General features: G+C 41.6%; 1 protein-coding gene and 1 pseudogene across 1 annotated transcript; one reads left to right on the forward strand and one right to left on the reverse strand.

The window, feature by feature from the left end:
• Positions 1-1200: 1200 nt before the first annotated feature.
• On the forward strand, positions 1201-3236 carry LOC147463641 (uncharacterized). Its single transcript, XM_086489901.1, has one exon. It carries the CDS (start codon positions 1422-1424, stop codon positions 2991-2993), a length of 1572 nt encoding a protein of 523 aa, XP_086346027.1. The 5' UTR covers positions 1201-1421; the 3' UTR covers positions 2994-3236.
• A 3470-nt stretch (positions 3237-6706) lies between these two features.
• Positions 6707-23938, reverse strand: part of LOC147463642 (uncharacterized) — a 30706-nt pseudogene continuing 13474 nt past the window's right edge.

A 23938-nucleotide genomic window follows, 5' to 3' on the forward strand; every position in this document is an offset into this window, starting at 1 on the left:
ATAGATCATAGGAAGAGAATATATGCGAGAGCTTAGAGAGAGTCCGTTAGTCGCCTCAATTAAAAATAATTTTTCCTAATCTACTGGGAAACTAGGAATATTAGAAGAATCTTGCAAGTAGAACTCTCCTTTCGGTTGTGTATTCCAAAAAGGGCAACTCCAAAACTCATTCTATATGTCGCCATGTTACAATATATTTTGAGCAGTTGTGTGGTGGCTAGGGGCTGAACACAGTTTACACTTGATCGAAAGATTGTGTGGGGTTGTCATGTATTGAGATCAAGCTCTGTGATATGGGTTCACCTAAAGATGGAACGGTGCCAATTTTGCACGATTGTGACGCCTTTTTGGGGTGTGTGATAGGAGCCTTGTGGGAAGGCTTGCTGAGGTGAGAAGCTAGGAGATATTTTAACACGTTGAACAAGTGTTGGAAACAGGAGAACATGGCGGAAAGTGGTGGATAGATAGCATGTCTTCATTCAAAGGTGCTGTTGGGACAAAGGACACAAAAGAGTGGGGCTTCCTTTGCCAAGCTGTAGATATATGCGTGTGGCGGGTAGCTTGGCAGCATCTATCAATCGATTTTTTAAAAATAATTTTAAAAATAAGTTAAATGATTAAAAAATGCAAGTGCTCTTTGGATAAGCCACAAGAATATAAAAAGGAAAATGTCTCATAATTAAAAAAGTAAAAAGAAAATCTGGCTATATACGACCCTCCCCCTTTTCAGATACGAATTTTTGTTTTTTATTAAAAAGATTTCCCCCCTGCAGTAATTACGGGACCCGCTGACGTGGCAACGATGGATAAGATAGGAAGCTGGTACCCTTTTTTTCTGCTGCCTGTTTTAAGAGAATAATAAGATTATCATCGGGTCATAATAAAGAATTAAAAATTGGTGCCACGTGGGCCAATCGAGCGCACTCTTGGCACAAGCTTGAGCGTGCTGATACGGATGTTTGTTGACGTGCCACGAGTCATTGAGCTCTACGTGTAGAATATGCTTTGCCCTGGCAGCAGACGTGGCTGCTATTAGTATACGTGGAAGGAGATTCTCTACGGACGTGGCGTGGCTCTCTGCCACGTCATTATAACAGATTTTTAAACGGTGCCACGTAGAGATTTGCCACGTAAGGCATTTCGGACAGCACTGAAACAAAGGGCGCTGTACGGTTTTAAAGTCGGTTTTACATACAAACCCTCGCCCCGCCCCCATTTTCTTCATCTTCGTCTTCTCGGCTTCTCCCCTGCATTGCCTTCGTCTTCTCTCTCTTTCTGCAGACTTCAAAGCTTCGATGGCTTCTCTCTTTGCTTTCTGCTTTCCGTAAACGTGAACTCTCCGTATCACTCACACACATTCTCTCTCTCTCTCTCTCTCTCTCTCTCTCTCTCTCTCTCTCGCACTACCGTCTTTCACCGCCATGCCTGCTTTGGTCCATGAACCGGCCCTAGCTCCCGACTTCACCCTCTTTAATGCTGACCATAGCCTTGGCCCTCCTTCCCCCTCCCTCGCGGATGCCGTTGCCTACGCTCTCCAGAAGTGCCCAGGCTTCAAATTTCTCCCCTCCAACTACGACAGCCTCGACTCCCTCCCTCCCAATGCCTCCCCTGCCACTGCGCATTTTTCCTGTGATGACTTCCGTATGTATGAATTCAAGGTGCGGCGCTGCATGAGGGGCAGAAGTCATGACTGGACAGAGTGCCCATTCGCTCATCCTGGTGAGAAAGCTCGGAGAAGAGACCCAAGAAGAATACACTACTCTGGTTCACCGTGTCCTGACTTCCGCAAGGGGAGCTGTCGTAGAGGAGATGCGTGCGAGTTTGCGCATGGAGTTTTCGAGTGCTGGCTGCATCCTGCAAGGTACAGAACTCAAGTATGCAAAGATGGGAAGAATTGTAAGAGGAGGGTGTGCTTTTTTGCGCATTCACCAGAGCAGTTGCGCATTCTCCCTTTATCAATGGCATCTGCGCCTACATCGACACCTTCTCCAATGGAGAAGGTGGATGCCTATAAAAGCTCTACAGAGAGGCTATCTTCGCAGGAGGTTTTGTTGTCGAGCTCTGTCAGCATGTCCCGTGGGCTCCAATTCAATTCATCCTCAGCCATGTCGTCACCGCCATCTTCTGCTCACTCCCCTGTCCAGGTGAGTCCCATATCTATGCATCTAGAATCTTCAAATGGGTCTGCGCTGAGGCGAGCTATGGTGCAAAATCTCTTGGCCTGCAAGGGCTATGGTGTCAATCCGAGTGCTGCAGAGTATCCTCTGGGGTCTGACATATGTGAAGGGCTTTCTGAAGCTCGAATGGCGCATGCTTCAAATTTGAATATTCAGGTAATGCAAGCCAGAAATTGCCACAATGAGAGCTTATTCTCTAAATTCAACCTGCCACTAGAAAAAAACAGCTATGAGCTCCATAGCCATGGATTTGCATCGCCGACCTCGACATTAGCAGGACACATTTTTTCCCCTCCTCCCTTGTCTCCGCCACTCTCCCCTTTAACCTCTCCTAACAGCAATCAAACCAAAGAGTCCTTTTCTAACTCAATTTATGATTGCCACAATTACTATGTGGATGATACCGCTGCGTACATGAACAATTGCGATCGGACATACATGTATCATAATTCAAGATACATGGAGGATCTTGGCTTTAGCCTTCAGAATTTACACCTAACTCACAGCAATGATGGTGGTGGCTATGTGCTGCAGAGCCCACGCGTAGGAGAGAGAACAAGGGAAGTGAGCATTTCTACTCAACAACCTTTCTTGAAGCATTTAGGATCGAATTTTCCGTGTGCATCGAAGAAGCAAGCATTGTGGGGCAGTTCAACTGATTTTGCAAGTGCTGGGAGTGGCGGAGTGCTGGATCTTTTGCAAGGAGGAGATGCCTCTGCGTATGAGCAATTGGGTGCTAACAAGATTGGAGACGAAAGCTCAAGTTTTGACAACTCAATGCCGGACTTCGGCTGGGTTAGTGAACTTGTCAAGTAAAAAAGGATATTAACAGATAACCGCAACAATGTCATTTACAGTAGTAGCAGCAAAGTGAATGTGTGTGATACTTTGTCTATACAGCACAGAAGACATACAAGAGAAATTTTTTTCCCCCATTGTAATAACCATGTTCATTCAATGTTCTTTGGTCTTTTGAAATTTTGGGATGGATGCCATGTAACCTTAGATCTTGGCCAAACACATGGTTTCTTTTGGAATTGAAATATATGATTATGTCAATTGGGGATGTGTCCAATGCTATCTTGTTGTGTGTGTGTGTGTGTGAGAGAGAGAGAGAGAGAGAGAGAGAGAGAGAGAGAGAGAGAGAGAGAGGATTCTACAAGCTGCTGAATGTGATGGAAAATTATGTTCCCAAACATTGGTCAAGGCTACATGTGGTGGTTGATTTGAGTTGCATATCCTAATATGACTGGCAGTGGCATGTATTACCGGAAATCCCGCATGGCGGAGTCTTTCAATGGGTTAGTATTGGTAGGTTTCTTTGAAGTAAATTCTGATTCAGAGCATTTCAATTCCTTCTCTACTGTAGGTTATGCTAGTCTTTCAATGGGTTTACTATTGTTAGGTCTCTTTGTAGAAAATCCTGGTTGGGAGATCCTTTCAATTCCTTCTCAATTGTAAATTACTTTGTTTGTAGCTTTTGAAGTTAATTCTCCTCCTCTTTTTTTTTGGGCAGTCTTGGTGCTTGCATCAGCTTGTTTTACAGAATTGTGCCCATGCACCCACACTTGCATGTCGCAACGCAAGGCAAGGGTTGAGCTATGGCGGGCGAGCTTGGAGCCCCTTGCCTTCCAAGGCTAGGCCAAGGCCCCTTGACATCTTTTTGGAGTAAACTCTTATGTGAAAAGCATCTCAAAGCATGGTTGTAACAGAACTAGCAAAGATGGAAATGTACATGATCCAGGAGAATTTTGATGGGTCCGGGAGCTAATTGGATATGCCAGGGTGTCTTAGGTATAGATCTTGATGTTGTGCACCTAGAGTTACCCCACAATGGTAAGAGCTTTGTTTTGTCATCGTCGTCGATTCATTATACTGACTATCCAATTACAAAACGGGATATGATGTCGCCCCGGCCCTCTTATTAACATCATCGATGGCCATATATACAAAACACTTCATAGTGGACTAGATTGTTCAATTACAAAATGGGATATAATGTCGGCCCCATTAACTACACCTATGGCCATATATACAAAACACTTCATAGTGGACTAGATTGACTTGCAGTGTTTTGTAATTATGGGTGTTCCAACATAAGTACGCTATTGAAAAAAGATGACAATAATAGAGACAATTGCTTGACAATACGGGAGTGTTTTCGAAAGCAATGGTAGAGCGTGCATCGCCCATCGCCACTCGAATGGTGACTAGCATAATAGAGACCCTTGCTTGACAATGTGGACTTTTCGAAAGCAATGGTAAGAGTGTGCCATCGCCTGTCGCCACTCGAAACGGTGATATTGCTAGTGCAGTGGATTGATGCCTCCTTAGCCAGCAAGATGAGATGCCTGTCATTGTCTTTTTGAAATAGTTTCCAAGTGGTTTAACTATTGAAGATCACGCCCAAGTCTATTGTAACCATCACCCAAAAGGAGGTTTTATATCAATATCAAGCCAGCCTCTTTTCCACTACTTTGTAAAGAAATTACAAATGAAGGCTTTCAACTCGTAATTGCTGACGAAACCCAAATTTTTAAATTGTATGAAAAAAGGAAAAGCCAAAAAAACATCATTTTATTTTGAAATTTCAATTTTAGGCCTAAACTAGTACGGTTGGCCGCCTTCGGTAGCCTCTCTCTCTCTCTCTCTCTCTCTCCCCCCTTCTCTCCCTCTTTATTGCGTGCAAAGGGGCTTTTTTTAGTTTTGGACTTTAGCCTGCAGGTCGCAGATTGCGACACCTGTAAAGGGCTCCCCCTTCTGCCATATTATGTTAGTAGATAGATATTATGTTATAGATGTTAGTAGACAAGGTGAAGATTCTCGTTGGCATTTTAAACCAAAAATGTTTTGAAAAAGTCTTTGCCCCTAAAAAACAAAGGGACTATTTACAAATTAATATAAAAGCCATTTTGAAAAAAATAAAAATAAAAAGCAAGTTATGAGTCTCTACAATGAAAAGAAGACCCTTTTACAAACTAAAAAATTTGGATTCAAAAATTTGGACGCTTTTCTATTTGTTCTCTAAGGCATGTTTTAACATGGGAAAAAGCATTGTGAACTTCCAAAATCCAAGTTAAAAAATGGGCCAAATTTTAGATATTGTAGTGTAAAAACTAGCAAATGTTTCAAATTTTGACACAAGAACTAGGAAATTTTCATTCTTTACCTAATACACGCCCCCAAGTTGGGGCGCAAGATAACATGCATCATGGAGGTGTCCCATAAACAACCTGTACGGATCCCTCTTGCACGGGCCGGGCCCGTCACGTTCCCATCCCCATGTAACAAGAACTCACTAGCTAGGAACTATGTTCTTGGTGAGCACTGTCTTGATATCTTTTCAAGTTTTCAGCATGTTCATTTGTAACAACAGTATTATGACCTCTCCACTTGCATGTGCCAAACTGTACCAAATCATTGTTGGGCCACCTTGAGCTCTTCACTTCCCTTCCTTCCATACAATGATTTGAGGAGATCTCCCCCTCCTCCACTTTATGTCAATGTTATCCTTGACTTGTGATGTAATGACAAAAAGGCCCTTTTCATCTACAACTTTGGTTGGCAACTTGGCATTTAAAAGGGCCAGAGGCTTTAGGTTGCATGTCTTCTTCTTGCTTTGTTTTTAGCTTGAATGTCTTCCTCTTGTTCTGTTGTTGTTGCCATTGTGCATTGTATATTTTATTATGCTCCCTTATCTCTTCATGAAAAATTTGGTATGCCATCTTTGTCCTCTTGGGTGACAATGACAAAAGTCAATAACAGATAAGCATTCAAGACTTGAGATTCAATAGATATATTGTTGCAAGTATTATAGCTTATAGGCCCTAGGGACTTACATATAAAGCAGACTAAGGCCGGCCTTGCAAAGCATAGTAATAAAGGCTTATAGGCCCTAGGGACTTACACATGGAGCAGGCTAAGGCCGGCGTTGCAAAGCATAGTAACAAAGGCTTATAGGCCCTAGGGACTTATATATGGAGCAGGCTAAGGCCGGCGTTGCAAAGCATAGTAACAAAGGCTTATAGACCCTAGCGTCTTATATATGGAGCACGCTAAGGCCGGCCTTGCAAAGCATAGTAATAAATTACTTGCTTGAATAACTATGCCTCATGCATGGTCACACGAGCATCAGTACTTCTCAAGAGCAGTTTTGCACATAGCGAGAAGTTGGGTACTTTTCCACCCAACTATTTTGTGTCTATTTGCCTAATGAAGCCTTTTCAAACCCCAAAGAAAGTAAATTCCCTTTGAAACACCCTAAAGGATGGGTTTCATGAGTTCCATTTTTGCGAAGAGAAAATCTGCACAACGAGCCGATCAGATTTCACTGTAGCAACTCTAATTTGGTGAGCCATCTTCCTTCTTTGAAGACATGTTTTCATAATCTAATACCTGCTTTGTAACAACTATGAGCCCTCCTTGAGAGATGCATTTTTGGTTGACTTGAAGGTGGAAATCAAACCAAATAGAGTCTTGGTGACAAAATTTCAAAGAGATCCTATGAGGAAACCATTTTATTTTTGTGTTCAACAAAGCTCTCCAATACCTGCAAACAAGAGCAAAGCTTTTGGCACAACATTATCGTTAGAAATGAAATGAAAAGATCAACGGACCTTCCAAGTTTCTTTAGTCTTTCATATGGAAATTGTGCACATTTCTCTTAATAAGAACAACCTAGTAACCTTCGAATGTTGTAGCTCTCATAATCCACTTGGAAGCCAACTTGGAGGAGAGCATTTGAATGTCCACAATCCCAAGGCCTCCTCTAGCTCTCATAATCCACTTGGAAGCCAGCTTGGAGGAGAGCATTTGAATGTCCACAATCCCAAGGCCTCCTCTATCCTTTTCCATGTAGAAAGTTTGCCACACTATCTTACGTATTGTGTTAATATCCTTAGAGCCGCCCCATAGAAAGCTTCTTACCATATTGAAGTGGTAATGTGAGGGCATCTGCCAAGACATAAAAAAGACGAGGGAAGACAAAAGCTAATGATTAAGAACACAAAATCGAGCCAAAAAATTGGGTTGATAATTCACCATGAGGACAACTTTTTCTTGAACTTGTTCAGTACCCAATTCCACCTTTGATTAAATGTTACATGAAAACCCATTAGAATTCCTAGAAGTATGAAAAGACTATTGCTTTACATCCAACTTGTGTGACAATTGCACGACATTCCCCTTCTGAAACTCTATACCCACTTTTAGAATGGTTTATCACATACCCACTAGCCAAGCAAAAGAACTTTCAGACATTCCCAAAAGCATTTCACTGACCACACATCATTTCTCACCAAGGCATTAATGTCATCTGCAAACTTTCGCACGCATAATTGATCTACATAACTTGGTATAATGATGGCTCTCAATTTTCCCAGTTGTATGAAAGCTTATGACCAACCATCCCTTTGTCACTACTATTGTATGCCATTTCATCTGGGGCTAGGAAGACAAATGTGAATAAATCTTATGATTTGTCTTCCTAGCCCCATATCATGCAAGCATTGCAAGATGAATTCCCATTCAAGTCAATCTTAGTAAAGATAAAGTCTTGATTTGACTCAGAAGCATGTTCCATTCCTTTCAAGAGGGCTGTGATAGCATCCAAAATGAACCTTCCTTTAAGAAATTCTTTTTGTTCTTTGATAAACTGATCCATCAACATGTTGAGCCTTTTAACCAAGGAGAGAGAAAATCTTGTATATAGAACTCATACAAGTTATTGACCTCTAGTAAGATAAATCCTCCCTTGAACCTCCCTTATAAATCAACTTAACAACTCTAGTATTTATGTGTGTGTGTGTGTGTGCGCGCGTGTGTGTATTGGGGGGGGGGGAGCTCCTATGGTGACGGCTTCTTGCCAAACCAGAAGGAAATAAAGTGTTAGAAATTCCTGGTATAAAATATAAAATTCTTTAAGTACTCCATCCAAGCCAAGTGTTTTGCCAGTCTTAAGACTTCTAATAGTTTCTCTAATCCCCCCCTCAGACAAAGGTTGATCCAATAATTTATCCACATAAGCACACACTGTTTTTTTCCTGACAGAGTCCATTTATGCCCTGACCTTACTGATCTCCCCATTTCTTTGGAGGAGAGGAGAGAAAATATTGGACAAAAAAGACTTACAAAATCCACATTCTCTCTATGTGTCGTTTTGGAGGCCATCTTTATTTTTCAAAAAGGGGATTACACTTTTTCTTTTTCAACAGTGAGAACATTTGAGAATCGGGCTTATCAATTTTAGTTGCCCAGAATTTTCTGGTCCAAGCAAGTGCACCCTATGCTTCTAGGAGCTTATCCCTTCTTAATTCTTCCTTAAGGTTCAAAAGCTCAAAGGTGGGAGGATCACTAATTGGGGCATGTTTCTCTAGTAGAGAAATCTATTTATTTGTCATCATTCATCTATTTACTCTAATCACCTTGGCCATTCTTTTAAACTTGGTCAAAGCTTTTTGGGTATTCCTAATTGCAACATCCCAAGCTTTGATTCATAACCCAAACTAGAAACAACCAAAGCATAACAATCTGACGCATATGATGTATGGTGAGAACCTGAATGAGTCCGACTAGACATAAGTGCATCCAGTTTACTATCACCAAAGTATGAACCAACCATTTTGACAAACCTCTAGCCTCTTCATCCTCAACTCTTTCCACATCAAGTACATCATGTATGCCTGCATTAGTAATCAACTGATCCATAACATTTTTAGAAACCCCCAAGGTACTAAGTAATGGTAAGATTATCCAATGATATTTTGTTAAGTTTAAGAATTATCCTTTTAGAGATGCTAGATGGATACAAGGAACCTAGCCTAAGGATAATATGAACCTTGTCAATGCTTACAATGATAAACTAGAGTAAGCAAATGAAAATGCATTTTAAATGAACAACGTTTTTGTCTTATGAGACTCATTCTCTTTCTTTTATTGTGCACAAAATTTAAGAAGTATGCATGTTTAGGGTCATGTTTGTGGTGACGACGTCTCCCAAATACCAAGTAGAACTTGTCACTCTACTTTGGAAGTATGATATGGACTAAAGAGCAGACATGCTTGCGGAAGCTAAGTCTCTTGAGCACCAAATGGATCAGTCATCTATACTGGAATGATGTCGTAGGTAAAAAGGGATCCTCTACCCGCTAAGAAACATGGACTAATCACTAGGATTTATCTTCTCTACCTCATAGTTGAGGATGACTATGATTTCAAGAGAGAGGTAATGTCATTAAATATAATATCTAACTTTACCAAATGATCTTCTCATATTAAACGGGTCTCTCAATATGGGAAGATAAAAGGGGAACAAGAGTTAGTATATATATATATGTGCTTCTAGACCTATCTCAGGGGACCAAAAGGAGAAATCATTTCAATAGGGGTCCAAAAGGAGACGGTCTACCAAAGAGCAATGTGCAATAAGTGCTTCTAAATTTATCTCAGCAAGGGACCAAGAGGAGATATGATTACATCTCCAAAGGGGTTCAAACGAAGGTAGTCTATCAAAGAGTAACGTGCATCTAATGGAGCTTAAAAGACCTTAGAGTTAGCTTCATTAAAGACCTCCAAAAGTTAGTGTTAGAAAGTCCTTTGACCTTATGCAAGCTAGGGCTAACCTCGAGGTGGGAATCCTACCCAAGCATGAGATGCTAAGACGCTTAAAGTGGCTGTGGGAACCTTGTCCAAAGCTTGAGGTGATTTTTATGCTTAAATGACTAAGATTTTGAAATGTTAAATTCAAAGATAAATTCTAAAGAGACATGAACGTCCATGCTTGATTGACTAAGGCGGCATGTGTGTGTGTGTGTGTGTGTGTGTGTGTGTGTGTGTGTGAGAGAGAGAGAGAGAGAGAGAGAGAGAGAGAGAGAGAGCCCATGATCTTGCTAAACCCATGCATGATGACTAAGGTGCTTGAAAGTCAAAAGCATGCCTATAAAGGAGGGGGAGAGACATACAAGTAGGGGATGAGAGAGAATGACACTCCCCTCACCCTAGGGGCACCCCTTGCTCAAAGAGGCAAATAGGACACATGTCAAGGCCCTAGCTAAGTTGCCTCCATAGTGTGCCTAAAGCCTATTGTTTGAGGGACTTAGAGAGGTCCAATGAGAATATAAATTAATTAAATTAATTGTTTAGGATTTTTCCAAGCCCTCTCTGTCAAATGGGAAGGGAGGACACTTGTCCAAAGGCTACCTCTATTGCTTGAATTGACCTAGGCTTGTGATTGGCTAGGCTTGAAAGAGCCAATGAGCACAAGGCATGAGGTAGAATGAGGGGTCGACCCAAGCAAGGGAAGGGGGGAGCTTGTATGATATACACCCTCTCACACACTCACACACACTCTCAATTTGTGAAGGGCAACTTCATCGCCTTCTCCAAGCTTGTCGAGAAGTTGAGGTCCTACACCAACACTCTTGATTATGGAATGAAAATCCAACCAAGAGCCATGATTCAATGCTTAAGCTTGCCATCTTCTTCATCATCATTACTATGCTATTATGCTATGCTACTCACCAAGAGTGATGCTAAGTGAGGAACTATTTATTTCTTGTAAGAATGCTTCTTCTTCCCATTTCCTACCCTCATTCCCTACTAGCTCTCTCCACCTTCGAAGGTGTTTGAGGTCTTGAGACTGAGGCCTAGGACAAGTTAAAGCTTTTATTTAGCTAAGTTACATGCATAATTGTGGTGCATAAAGCTATCTATCTTCATTGCACCATCAAGGTTTCAATGAACACAAAGCTTGTATTGTATCAAGTCTCTCTTTATGGGAGAAACTATAAACAAAATCCTTTTGGAGGAGGGACTGGATCCACATAAATCCAATCCTCAACTATTGTCAAGTTCTCTAATTCTCTGTCTTGCAAAGTATTGTTCATGCCAAGTTAATTAAGTATAATGGATATGTTGCTACCTCTAATCAAGTTCTATTCTCAATGTTCCTAGTCCATTTCCATTAAAAACTCATGAAACATATACTCCACCTCTCAATATGAATGGAGGTTTCCCATAGTACATTTAGAGACATTTTTAGGCATAGCCAGGAATTCCTTGAAGCACATGAACACTTTTGACTTAGATTTAAGCGGATACATCCATGCATGCCTAGAGTAATCATCAATGAGAGTCCCGAAGTAGAGGTGATTGCCCAAGGATGGAGTTTTTATAGGCCCACAAAGAGCACTGTGCACAAGTTACAACCTGCATGTAGCCCTTACTGAACCATCATTTGAAAAATTAAAATGTTGCATCTTACCCAAAATATAGCCTTCACAAACATGCTTAGGAGGTGCTTTAAGAGACGACAAAGAAGAAACCATATCATATTTTTGCAAATTGGCAAAATTCAGATGCCCAAAACATGCATGCCAAAGTTTTGCATTTGAAATAGCTTTTGAATCCAGAAGTGCATTTGCAAGATTCGACCCACACTTGTCGTACAAAGAGAGCTTATACAACCCACGATAAAAAATGCCAGATGCAACTATTTGAGCACCAAAATTGAGATCATGAACTATATTCTATCGTCCACAAATTTGACAATAAGAACAAGTCTTGCAAGTGCAGATACACATCAAAGGTTCTTTGTGATCCCTAGTGCATAAAGTGCATCAACAAGTGTGAAAGAATTGCCGTTCGCAGTAGTTAACACAATCTTTCCAACTCCCTTGATCGGATAAGAGGCATTGTTGGCACAAGTGATTGTATTTCCATGAAGGATAGACTTGAGAGAGGTAAACAAGTCATGATGTGAAGTGATGTACTTTATGCTCCACTATCAAAGTACCATACATGTGAATCTACAGCAACAACTGACATACATGCATCATGGATAGAAGGATCATAAGTACACTGTATTAAATGCCTTCTTTGCAACTACATCAACACCATAATCTCCATTCTTAGAAGGTTCTACAATAGTTGCACTTGTAGTGGATTGAACCTCTTTATTCTTGGCCTCTTTTTCCTTCAGCTTAAGTGATTATTAGCCTTACAATGATAAAAATGCATCTTCTTCTTTCTCTTTTCACCAAAATTACAGGACGAGGTGATGCCAGCAAAACCATTAGTAACAAGTGATTTTCCACTCATTGAAGGACTATGAGAATTGGCTACATTGTAATTACCAGCTTTTCTTTGAGCACCAACAAAAGCGTATTCTATTGCACATTGTTTAGCCTAGTTCTTTCTTGAAAGTGAATCTTGCAATAGCATTGTGCTTCATGCATCAAACTTGATAGCTTGAGGAGTTCCTTGGGTCATAAGTCTCCAAGTACTAGAAATAGTCTCATAAGAATCTGGCAAAGCATTGAGAACATTCTACACAAGTAGCTACCAAAAATGACTTCACTGCAAAAATGAGTTGCTCATTAATATCCTTGATACTAGCAAGGAAAGTGTCCATGTCATCTTCACCTTGCATAATCTTTGACTCTAGCTTTTTAGTTAACAATGTATGTTTTTCCTCATTGTTGTGACTTGCTTAAAGATCAGCCAAAGTATCCCAAGCCTGTTTTGTTGATTTTGTTGAGGGAATATGAGGAGTAATAGTGCACTTCATAGATAATGAAATCAATCCATGAGCAGGCACATATTTAGCATCCCAATAAGCCCACTCAACTGTAGCAAAAAAAACTCTAGCAATAATAGGCCTGCCAGAACTTGCAACATCCTCAACAGATCCTGTATCCACAAAAGGCGTATGTACATCAATGCCTTGCACAACATTCCAAACATAGAACATGTGCCATCATGTAAGGCCACATTGGGTAGTTATCCCCATCTAGTTTATCCTTAACAACAACATCTTGAAAACATCTGTGTTGTTGTCAGGCATGGTGAGTGACTACACCTAATGTAAAGACTACGTGGAAATAGTAAAATGAAGAAGGACTAACACATGCTATATAGCACAATCCAACGATGAATGTAAGGGACTTTCTCTACAAAAAATTGCAATGACAAAAAATTTGCACAAAAGGACAAAATTTAATACGTAGTACTTCTTGTAGTGAAAAGAGAGGCCAACATGAGCCCAAATCAAAATTCTCAGCAAACCATTCTCTACAAGCTTACCCAAAGTATTAATCAACCTGCTAATGGTCACAAAAATATCATCCAAATCAAATCAAGTGAGCAAGTGGGCGCTAGCAATGATGGGGACTATGCCCAAGGGGACGCAACCTGCTTTGATGCCAATTGTTGGAATTAGGGTTACAGGGATGCACACATAACTTGGAGAAGAGGAAGAATCTCAAGGCACACAAGAGAGAGTGTGATTAATTCACAATAGAAAGAGAGGGGTGTATATATAACACATAGGGGAAAAAACTTCTAGTGAGGAAAAAGATGCCCCGATGGTCCTAAGTGTGTTCACACACATCACTACCACATATATGGTAGCATCAAAGCTTATGATCAGACAACAATAAAGAGGAGTCAATTTTATAGCTTACCAATGAGTGATATTGCATTAAATCTCTAGACCTGTAAATTCTATCAAGCCTTGCAGCTCCGAAGAAATTTCCCTATTGCTTATTAGACTAGGTCAAACCACACTCCTCAAAAACATCTACCATGTCTATTTGTCATACATGTCTTCCGAGCACTGTCTTTCACTTCCTTAAATTACTTGTCCTAGAGCTCCACCTGTCTTAAATGCACGTGACCATATTGAAATCCGCTATATTCAAAAGAGGTATAGCCAATTAAGTACGATCTAACCAAATAATACCTCTTTCAAAAATAGAATTAGAAAGCATAAATGAAAATAATAGTATAAGTAAAAGGTTCCTTCAGTGAGACTGCTACCCAATTCCCCTCTAACTGTACTGAATGTAAGCAATTAAACGTCATGTTTGGTAGCTAGAGTGCTACATTATGGTAATTTCACTACAGGCATTTCATCACTAGAAGGTTCGGTTGCCCAGCCACCATGAGACAATGAGGTTACCCCTCATGCACAAACCCTAAGTTATAAGTGTGGCCTATCGTTACAATGGTTCGGCCGCTTGGGCACTACGACTGGATGGCGGTCCCCCTAAACCCTGTTACCATATACATGTGGTAGTGATGTGTGTGAACACACTAGGACCGCCGGGGCATTTTTTCCCTCTTTAGGAGTTTTTTTCCCCCGTGCATTGTATATACGCCCATCACTCTAGGGCTATCTATCTTTCCATTGCACATTAAGTAACACACTCTCTATTGTGTGCCTTGAGCTTCCTTCGTCTTCTCCAAGCTGTGTGTGTTTCTCTGCAACCCTAATTCCAACAATTGGTATCAGAGCAGGTCACGTCCTCCCGTGCTTAGTCGCCAGCTGCTCCAGCACACGCCTGCTCACTTTCTCCGATTTCAGTGAGCTTTGGCCAGCGTTTGCAGGTCGACAAATATTTTGGGAGAGCTCGACGAGCTTGGTCTGCTCAGAATTTTGATTTGGGCTCATTTCGGCCTCCGTTTCCACTACAGGCAGTACTGCACAGGCTATTTCGTCATTTTGTGCAGAATTTCTGTCAGTGCCGTTTTCTGCATAACAGGTGCCTTATAGTCTTCTACAGTTTGTGCTATATAGCACAGGTTGTTCACGCTCCGTTTCTCCTATTTTTGGACAGTTTTCACATCAGGTGCAACATTTACCATGGCTGACAACAACAACACAGATGTGTTCAAGATGTTTGTTGCTGAGGACAGGTTGGATGGGGACAACTACCCTATGTGGGCTTATATGATGCAACATGTTCTTGTGTCAAAGGGTGTCTGGAACATTGTGCAGGGCATTGATGTACGTCATGGTTCTGAGGATGTAGGCGATGTTGAGGATGTTGCAGGTCTTGCTGCAAGGATTGCAGCTGTTAGAGTTGTTTTGCCTATGACAGAACAAGCTCGTTGGGATGTTAAGGATGCACAGGCTCATGCATTGATTGCGTTGTCTGTGAAGCGCACCATTGTTCCTCACATCCGTTCAGCAAAATCTGCAAAACAGGCTTGGGATATTCTAGCAGGTCTTTATGCAAGCCGCAATGAGGCTAAAATTGCTTTGCAGCGTAAAGAGCTGGAGTCGAAGATTATGCATGAGGAAGATGATATGGACACTTTCCTTGCTAGTGTCAAGGATATCAATGAGCAACTTATTTCTGCAGGTGAAGTCATTTCAGACAGTTCCCTTGTGCAGACGGTTCTTGATGCCTTACCAGATTCCTACCAGACATTTGCTAGTACTTGGAGACTGATGACCCAAGGAAATCCTGAAGTTGTCAAGTTTGATGCATTATGCACATTGCTGTTGCAAGAGTCACTTTCTAGAAAAAACAGGACTAGGCAGCGTGTAGCTGAACATGCTTTTATTGCTTCTCAAAGAAAGGGTGGTAACAGTAATGCAGCCACTTCTTATGGTTCTGCTGCGAGTGGCAAAAATTCTGTTCCTAATGCTTCTGTTGGCAGTACTTCGTCTGGTAATTCTGGTGATAAGGGCAAAAAGAAGATGCGTCTCCATTATTGTAAAGCCAATGATCACTTGATCAAGTCGTGTCCTAAGTTGAAGGCCAAAGAGGCTAAGAAGAAAGAGGGTGGTTCCACTGCAAATGCTGGTTCCACTACAAATGCAGCCATTGTTGAGTCTTCTATGAAAGGAGACTGTGTTGCCGATGTTGATGAAGAATGGGCTTTTAGCGCAGAGTGCACTTACAATCCTGCTGTCCATGATGCATGCTTGTCAGTTGCTGCAGATTCACATGTGTGGTATTTCGACAGTGGTGCTACAAAGCACATTACCTCACATCGTGAATTGTTTACCTCTCTCGAGTCTGTCCCTCATGGGAGTTCAGTCACTTGTGCCAACAACGCCTCTTATCCAGTTTAGGGAGTTGTAAAGATTGTGCTCACTGCTGCTAATGGCAGTTCCTTCACACTTGTTGATGCACTTTATGTACCTGGGATCAATAAGAATCTCTTGTCTGTATTCGCACTTGCTAGACTTGGACTTGTAGTCAAATTTGTGGATGACAGATGTACAGTTCATGACCTCAGTTTTGGTGATGAAATTGTTGCATCTGGGCTTTTGTGCCGTGGGCTGTATAAGCTCACTTTGTATGACAAGTGTGGATTTTTTTTTGCAAATGCTGTTGCAGATTCAAGGGCTATTTCAGATGCAAAACTTTGGCATGCACATTTTGGTCATTTGAATTTTGCCAGTTTGCTGAGTTTGCAGAAATATGATATGGTTGCTTCTTTGCCACCTCTTGAAGCACCTGTCAAACATATTTGTGAAGGTTGTATTTTCGGTAAGATGCAGCATTCTAAATTTCCAAAGGATGGTTCAGTTCGGGCCACATGCAGGTTGCATCTTGTGCATAGTGATGTTTGTGGGCCCATGCAAACTCCGTCCTTGGGCAATGACCTGTACTTTGTGACTTTCATTGATGATTACTCCAGGCATGCATGGGTATTTCCGCTTAAAGCGAAGTCCGAAGTTTTTGTGTGCTTCAAACAATTTCTGGCTATGGCTGAAAATGTCTCGAAATGTACTACGGGCACCCTCCGTTGCGATCGAGGGGGGGGGGGGTATATGTCTCATGAATTTAATGCATTTCTGGTTAGTCGTGGGATAAAAACCAATGTACAGTGCCTTATACACCTCAGCAAAATGGTATTGCTGAGAGGAAAAACAGGTCACTGAGGGAAATGGCACGATGTATGGTCAAAAGTCAAGCTTTGCCACATTCTTTTTGGCTTGAGGCCATTATGTGTGCCACTTATGTACTTAACATGTGTCCTACGAAAGCTTTGCAGTCTATTACTCCATATGAAGCATGGCATGATAGAAAACCTTCTATTGAGCACATTCGTGTTTTTGGCTATTTGGCATAGGCTTTGGTGCCACAAGTGCAGCGCAGAAAATTGGATGATACGGCTGTCAAATGTATTTTTGTTGGTTATAGTGCTGAAAGCAAAGGTTACAGGTTGTATCATCTGCAAACAAAACATATTCTGGTTTCTTGGGATGTAGTGTTTGTGGAAGATTTTGTTCAGCCCTTGCTATCATGTACTAGAGACAGTAATGTAAGCTCACAGGACATTTATGACACTTTGTTGCCTCTTTTCAGTGGTGGAAATACGAATGTAAGTTCCAATGAGGAAAATGTATAGCCTATGGGGGTTTCTGAAAATGTTTTAGATCAGCCTATTACTGATGCAGATGTACATGATGTACTTGATGAGGAAAGGGCTGAAAATGAGCAGGCTAGAGGTATGCCAAAATGGCTGGTGCACACTTTACGTGACAGTAAATTGGATGCACCTTTGTCTAGTCGTACTCGTTCAAGCTCTTCCCATGCATCTTATGCATCAGATTGTTATGCTTTGGCTGTGTCTAGTTTACATGCTGTTGAGGAGCCTCTGTCTTTTGATGAAGCACAGAATTCAAAAAATTGGATGGCTGCCATGCAATCAGAATATGATGCACTTATAGAAAATGACACATGGACTTTATGTGATTTGCCTCTTGGCAAAAAGGCCATTGGTACGAAGTGGGTTTACAAGTTGAAACGCAAGCCGGATGGTGAGATCGATCACCATAAGGCTCGACTTGTTGCAAAGGGTTATGCACAACAAAAAGGCATAGATTATGAAGAGACTTTTGCTCCCACTTGTCGTATGACTACTGTCCGTTTTCTATGTGCATTGGCAGCTCATTTTGGTTGGGATGTACATCAATCAGACATTGTTACTGCTTTCTTGAATGGTGACATATTTGAGGAAGTTTAACGCAGCCTCGCGGTGTTGTCATAAAAGGACAAGAGGACAAAGTGTGCAAATGTAACGAGGCTTTGTATGGGTTGAAGCAATCACCTCGTGCTTGGTATGAGAAAGCTGACACTCATTTGGTCAAACAAGGCTTTCGTAATAGTCCAACAGAAAGCACATTGTATGTAAAGCGTGAGGGTGATGTATTTCTCATTGTGGTTCTTTATGTTGATGATTTGTTGATCACTGGACCAAATGAGAGACATATTGCTGAATTTAAGGCTGATTTGAATGATACTTTCAAAATGAAAGATTTGGGGCTGTTGCATCATTATTTGGGTATACAGTTTAAGCAATGTGATGGTGGTATTGCCTTGTGTCAGAAAAGTTACATAGAGACATTGCTATGTAAGTGTGGACTTGAGGATTGCAAACCTATTTCCACTCCCATGGAAACAGGTTTGAAGTTGAGTCTACATGATGTTGGCTATCCTGCTGATGTCACTCTTTACCAAACTGTTGTTGGCTGCCTCATTTATGTATGCAACACGAGGCCGGATATTCAGTTTGCAGTCTCACAGGTCAGAAGATTTATGCATAGCCCAGGGTCTAAGCATTGGCAGGCTGTCAAGAGAATTTTCCGCTACCTTAGTGGCACTTTACATCTTGGCTTGTTTTATCCCAAGGGGGGATCATTGCCGCTAGACTTACATGCTTTTTCGGAGTCAGATTGGGCTGGTTGTTTTGACATGCGAGTGTCCACAAGTGGTTTTTGTTTCATGCTTGGCAGTTCATGTATATCATGGTTGAGCAAGAAGCAACCTACTGTGGCCACTTCGAGTTGTGAGGCTGAGTACAGGGCAGTCTTCACAGCTACGGTTGAGTGTGTATGGCTCAGACACCTTATGGATGATTTGGGTGTTGGACAGGACACTGCCAACACTTTCTACACTGACAGTCAGAGCGCATTGGCAGTTGCGAGGAACCCAGTTTTTCATGCTCGTACAAAGCACATTGAGGTGCATTACCACTATGTCAGGGAGAGGCTCTCAGCAGGAGAGATCAGCTTGGCTTATGTGCCAACACAGAACAACCTTGCAGATATTTTCACAAAGGCATTGTCTCGTGAGAAGCTTGAAGCTTTCCGCAAAGCTTTGGGCTTACTCCCCTTTGTGGAATGATCCTGTCCTCAGGGCATGGCACTTCCCTTTACTCATGTGCCAGCTCGTGTTCACCGCATCACTCCAGGGGGGATTTGTTACCATATACATGTGGTAGTGATGTGTGTGAACACACAGGACCGCCGGGGAATTTTTTCCCTCTTTAGGAGGTTTTTTCCCCCCTGCATTGTATATACGCCCATCACTCTAGGGCTATCTATCTTTCCATTGCACACTAAGTAACACACTCTCTATTGTGTGCCTTGAGCTTCCTTCGTCTTCTCCAAGCTGTGTGTGTTTCTCTGCAACCCTAATTCCAATAAACCCCACCTTTCTAGCTCTATGAGCACAAGGCAACCTGGTCATTTCCATTACAAGCTACGTGATATTACCCCCCCCCCGTTCTAAAGAGTTTTCTTCTTAAAAAACAACATGGGGAAATCTCTTGGCAATTGTACCACGACGTTCCCAAGTTTTGGCTTCCTCCTAAGTCTGTTCAATTAATTAGTAGCTCTTGGTACAACTTATGACGTGTTTGTCTATCTTGATACCCTAGAATCCTTTCCAATTCATGTGGTATCTTTGGTGGTTCTACCAAGTCAACAAGAGAATCTGCATTCTCCGGCCCAAGAAAATAATTTCTTCATTTTACTTACGCGGACGATAGAGTGAACTTGAGAAGTCTCTAGTAAATCAAGTTTCTATGGTCCCCAATCCTTTTAAGGAATTTAAAGGGACCATAATATCTAGGAGAAAGTTTATCAAAATTTCCCATTTTCATGGTTCTTGACTTGCAAGAACCTTTAGTAATAACACCTTCTACAAAGCTAGCTTTCCCCTTTATTACCATATATTTTAGCACAACATTGTGCACTATGAATGCTTTATTTTGTTGCCTTCAGCATGTCATTCATATCTTCAAGGAAATCCTTGACAAATTGAATCTTCTCCTTCTCTAGCCTTATAGGCATAGGAAATCTCAGCTAAAAACCATGCATCATTATGAATGGTGCAAATCCAATTGCTACATGTTTGGAACTATTGTAAGAAAGTTCCAAAGTGGGTAAGTACTCTTCCCAATTAGATTGTTTCTTACTTACATAAGAATGCAACATGTCCTCTAGGATTTGGTTAACCCTTTCTATTTGACCATCAGACTGCAAATGATCTATTGTACTCATGCTCAGAGTAGTATCCAAGATTTTGAAAACTTTCCTCCAAAAATGAATGATAGACTTTCTATCTCTATTTGACATTATATCTACAAGCAGGCCATGTAGCATGTAGAGATATTCAATAAATAGTTTTCCAACTCTAGAGTTGTAATCATTTTCTTCGTAACAATAAAATTTTCCATTTTGGTTAACCTATCCACTACCACCCACATTGAGTCATTCCGTTGACCAGTCTTAGGTAAACAAATAATGAAGTTCATGGAAATGTTACCATATACATGTGGTAGTGATATGTGTGAACACACTAGGACCGCTGGGGAATTTTTCCCCTCTTTAGGAGGTTTTTTCCCCCAAGCATTGTATATACGCCCATCACTCTAGGGCTATCTATCTTTCCATTGCACACTAAGTAACACACTCTCTATTGTGTGCCTTGAGCTTCCTTCGTCTTCTCCAAGCTGTGTGCGTTTCTCTGCAACCCTAATTCCAACAATTGGTATCAGAACAGGTTGCGTCCTCTCGGGCTTAGTTGCCAGATGCTCCAGCACACGCTTGCTCACTTTCTCCGATTGCACTGCGGTTTGGTGAGCGTTTGCACGTCGACAAATATTTTGGGCTCATTTCGGCCTCCGTTTCCACTATAGGCACTGCTGCACATGCTATTTTGTCATTTTGTGCAGAGTTTCTTTCAATGCCATTTTCTGCATAACAGGTGCCTTGCCGTCTTCTACGGTTTGTGCTATATATCACGTGTTTTCTTCGCTCCATTTCTCCTATTTTTGAGCAATTTTCACATCAGGTGCAAAATTTACCATGGCTGACAACAACACAGATGTCTTCAAGATGTTTGCTACTGAGGATAGGTTGGATGGGGACAATTACCCTATGTGGGCTTATATGATGCAACACGTTATTGTGTCAAAGGGCGTCTGGAATATCGTGTAGGGCATCGATGTACGTCCTGGTTCTGAACATGTAGGCGATGTTGAGGATGTTGCAAGTCTTGCTCCAAGAATTGCTGCTATTAGAGTTGTTTTTCCTACGGTAGAACAAGCTCGTTGGAATGTAAAGGATGCGTTGGCTCATGCATTGATTGCGTTGTCTGTGAAGCGCACCATTGTTCCTCACATCCATTCAGCAAAATCTGCAAAACAGGCTTGGGATATTTTGGCTGGTCTTTATGCAAGCCGCACTGAGGCTAAAATTGCTTTGCTGCGTAAGGAGCTGGAGTTGAAGATTATGCATGAGGAAGATGATATGGACACTTTCCTTGCTAGTGTCAAGGATATCAATGAGCAACTTATTTCTGCAGGTGAAGTCATTTTAGACAGTTTCCTTGTGCAGACGGTTCTTGATGCCTTACCAGATTCCTACCAGACATTTGCTAGTACTTGGAGACTGATGACCCAAGGAAATCCTGAAGTTGTCAAGTTTGATGCATTATGCACATTGCTGTTGCAAGAGTCACTTTCTAGAAAAAACAGGACTAGGAAGCGTGTAGCTGAACATGCTTTTATTGCTTCTCAAAGAAAGGGTGGTAACAGTAATGCAGCCACTTCTTATGGTTCTGCTGCGAGTGGCAAAAATTCTGTTCCTAATGCTTCTGTTGGCAGTACTTCGTCTGGTAATTCTGGTGATAAGGGCAAAAAGAAGATGCGTCGCCATTATTGTAAAGCCAATGATCACTTGATCAAGTCGTGTCCTAAGTTGAAGGTCAAAGAGGCTAAGAAGAAAGAGGGTGGTTCCACTACAAATGCAGCCATTGTTGAGTCTTCTATGAAAGGAGACTGTGTTGCTGATGTTGATGAAGAATGGGCTTTTAGCGCAGAGTGCACTTACAATCCTGCTGTCCATGATGCATGCTTGTCAGTTGCTGCAGATTCACATGTGTGGTATTTCGACAGTGGTGCTACAAAGCACATTACCTCACATCGTGAATTGTTCACCTCTCTGGAGTCTGTCCCTCATGGGAATTCTGTCACTTGTGCCAACAATGCCTCTTATCCAGTTCAGGGAGTTGGAAAGATTGTGCTTAGTGCTACCAATGGCAGTTCTTTCACACTTGTTGATGCACTTTATGTACCTGGGATCAAGAGGAATCTTTTGTCTGTATCTGCACTTGCTAGACCTGGACTTGTAGTAAAATTGTGGATGACAGATGTACAGTTCATGATCTCAGTTTTGGTGATGAAATCGTTGCGTCTGGGCTTTTGTGTCGTGGGCTGTATAAGCTCCCTTTGTATGACAAGTGTGGAAAAAATTTCGCAAATGATGTTGCAGATTCAAGGGCTATTTCAGATGCAAAACTGTGGCATGCACGTTTTGGTCATCTGAATTGTGCCAGTTTTCTACGTTTGCAAAAATCAGATATGGTTGCTTCTTTGCCGCCTCTTGAAGCACCTCACAAACATGTTTGTGAACGCTGTATTTTGGGTAAGATGTAACGGTCTAAGTTTACAAAGGATGGTTCAGTTCGGGCCACATGCAGGTTGCAGCTTGTGCATAGTGATGTTTGTGGGCCCATGCAAACTCCGTCCTTGGGCAATTACCTTTACTTCGTGACTTTCATTGATGATAACTCCAGGCATGCATGGGTATTTCCGCTTAAAGCGAAGTCCAAAGTTTTTATGTGCTTCAAACAATTTCTGGCTATGGCTGAAAATGTCTCGAAATATACTATGGGCACCCTCTGTTCCGATCGAGGGGGGGAGTATATGTCTCATGAATTCAATGCATTTCTGGCTAGTCGTGGGATAAAACACCAATATACAGTGCCTTATACACCTCAACAAAATGGTGTTGCTGAGGGGAAAAACATGTCACTTACGAAAATGGCACGATGTATGGTCAAAAGTCAAGCTTTGCCGCATTCTTTTTGGCTTGAGGCCATCATGTGTGCCACCTATGTACTTAACAGGTGTCCTACGAAAGCTTTGCAGTCTATTACTCCATATGAAGCATGGCATGATAGAAAGCCTTCTATTGAGCACATGCGTGTTTTTGGCTATTTGACATATGCTTTGGTGCCACAAACACAGCGCAGAAAATTGGATGATAAGGCTGTCAAGATATTTTTGTTGGTTATAGTGCTGAAAGCAAAGGTTACGAGTTGTATCATCCGCAAACAAAACGTATTCTGGTTTCACGGGATGTAGTGTTTGTGGAAGATACTATTTAGCGCTTGCTGTCATGTACTAGAGACAGTAATGTAAGCGCACAGGACATTTATGACACTTTGTTGCCTCTTTTCAGTGGTGGAAATACGAATGTAAGTTCCAATGAGGAAAATGTACAGCCTATGGGGGTTTCTGAAAATGTTACAGATCAGCGTATTACTGATGTAGATGTACATGATGTACCTGATGAGGAAAGGGCTGAAATTGAGCAGGCTAGAGGTATGCCAAGATGGCTGGTGCACACTTTGCGTGACAATAAATTGGATGCACCTTTGTCTAGTCGTACTCGTTCAGGCTCTCGCCATGCATCTTATGCATCAGATTGTTATGCTTTGGCTGTGTCTAGCTTACATGATGTTGAGGAGCCTCTGTCTTGTGATGAAGCACAGAATTCAGAAAATTGGATGGCTGCCATGTAATCAAAATATGATGCACTTATAGAGAATGACACATGGACTTTATGTGATTTGCCTACTGGCAAAAAGGCCATTGGTACAAAGTGGGTT

Source organism: Adiantum capillus-veneris, chromosome 2, assembly GCF_014529385.1.
Source record: "Adiantum capillus-veneris isolate H3 chromosome 2, ASM1452938v2, whole genome shotgun sequence".
Lineage (NCBI taxonomy): Eukaryota > Viridiplantae > Streptophyta > Polypodiopsida > Polypodiales > Pteridaceae > Adiantum > Adiantum capillus-veneris.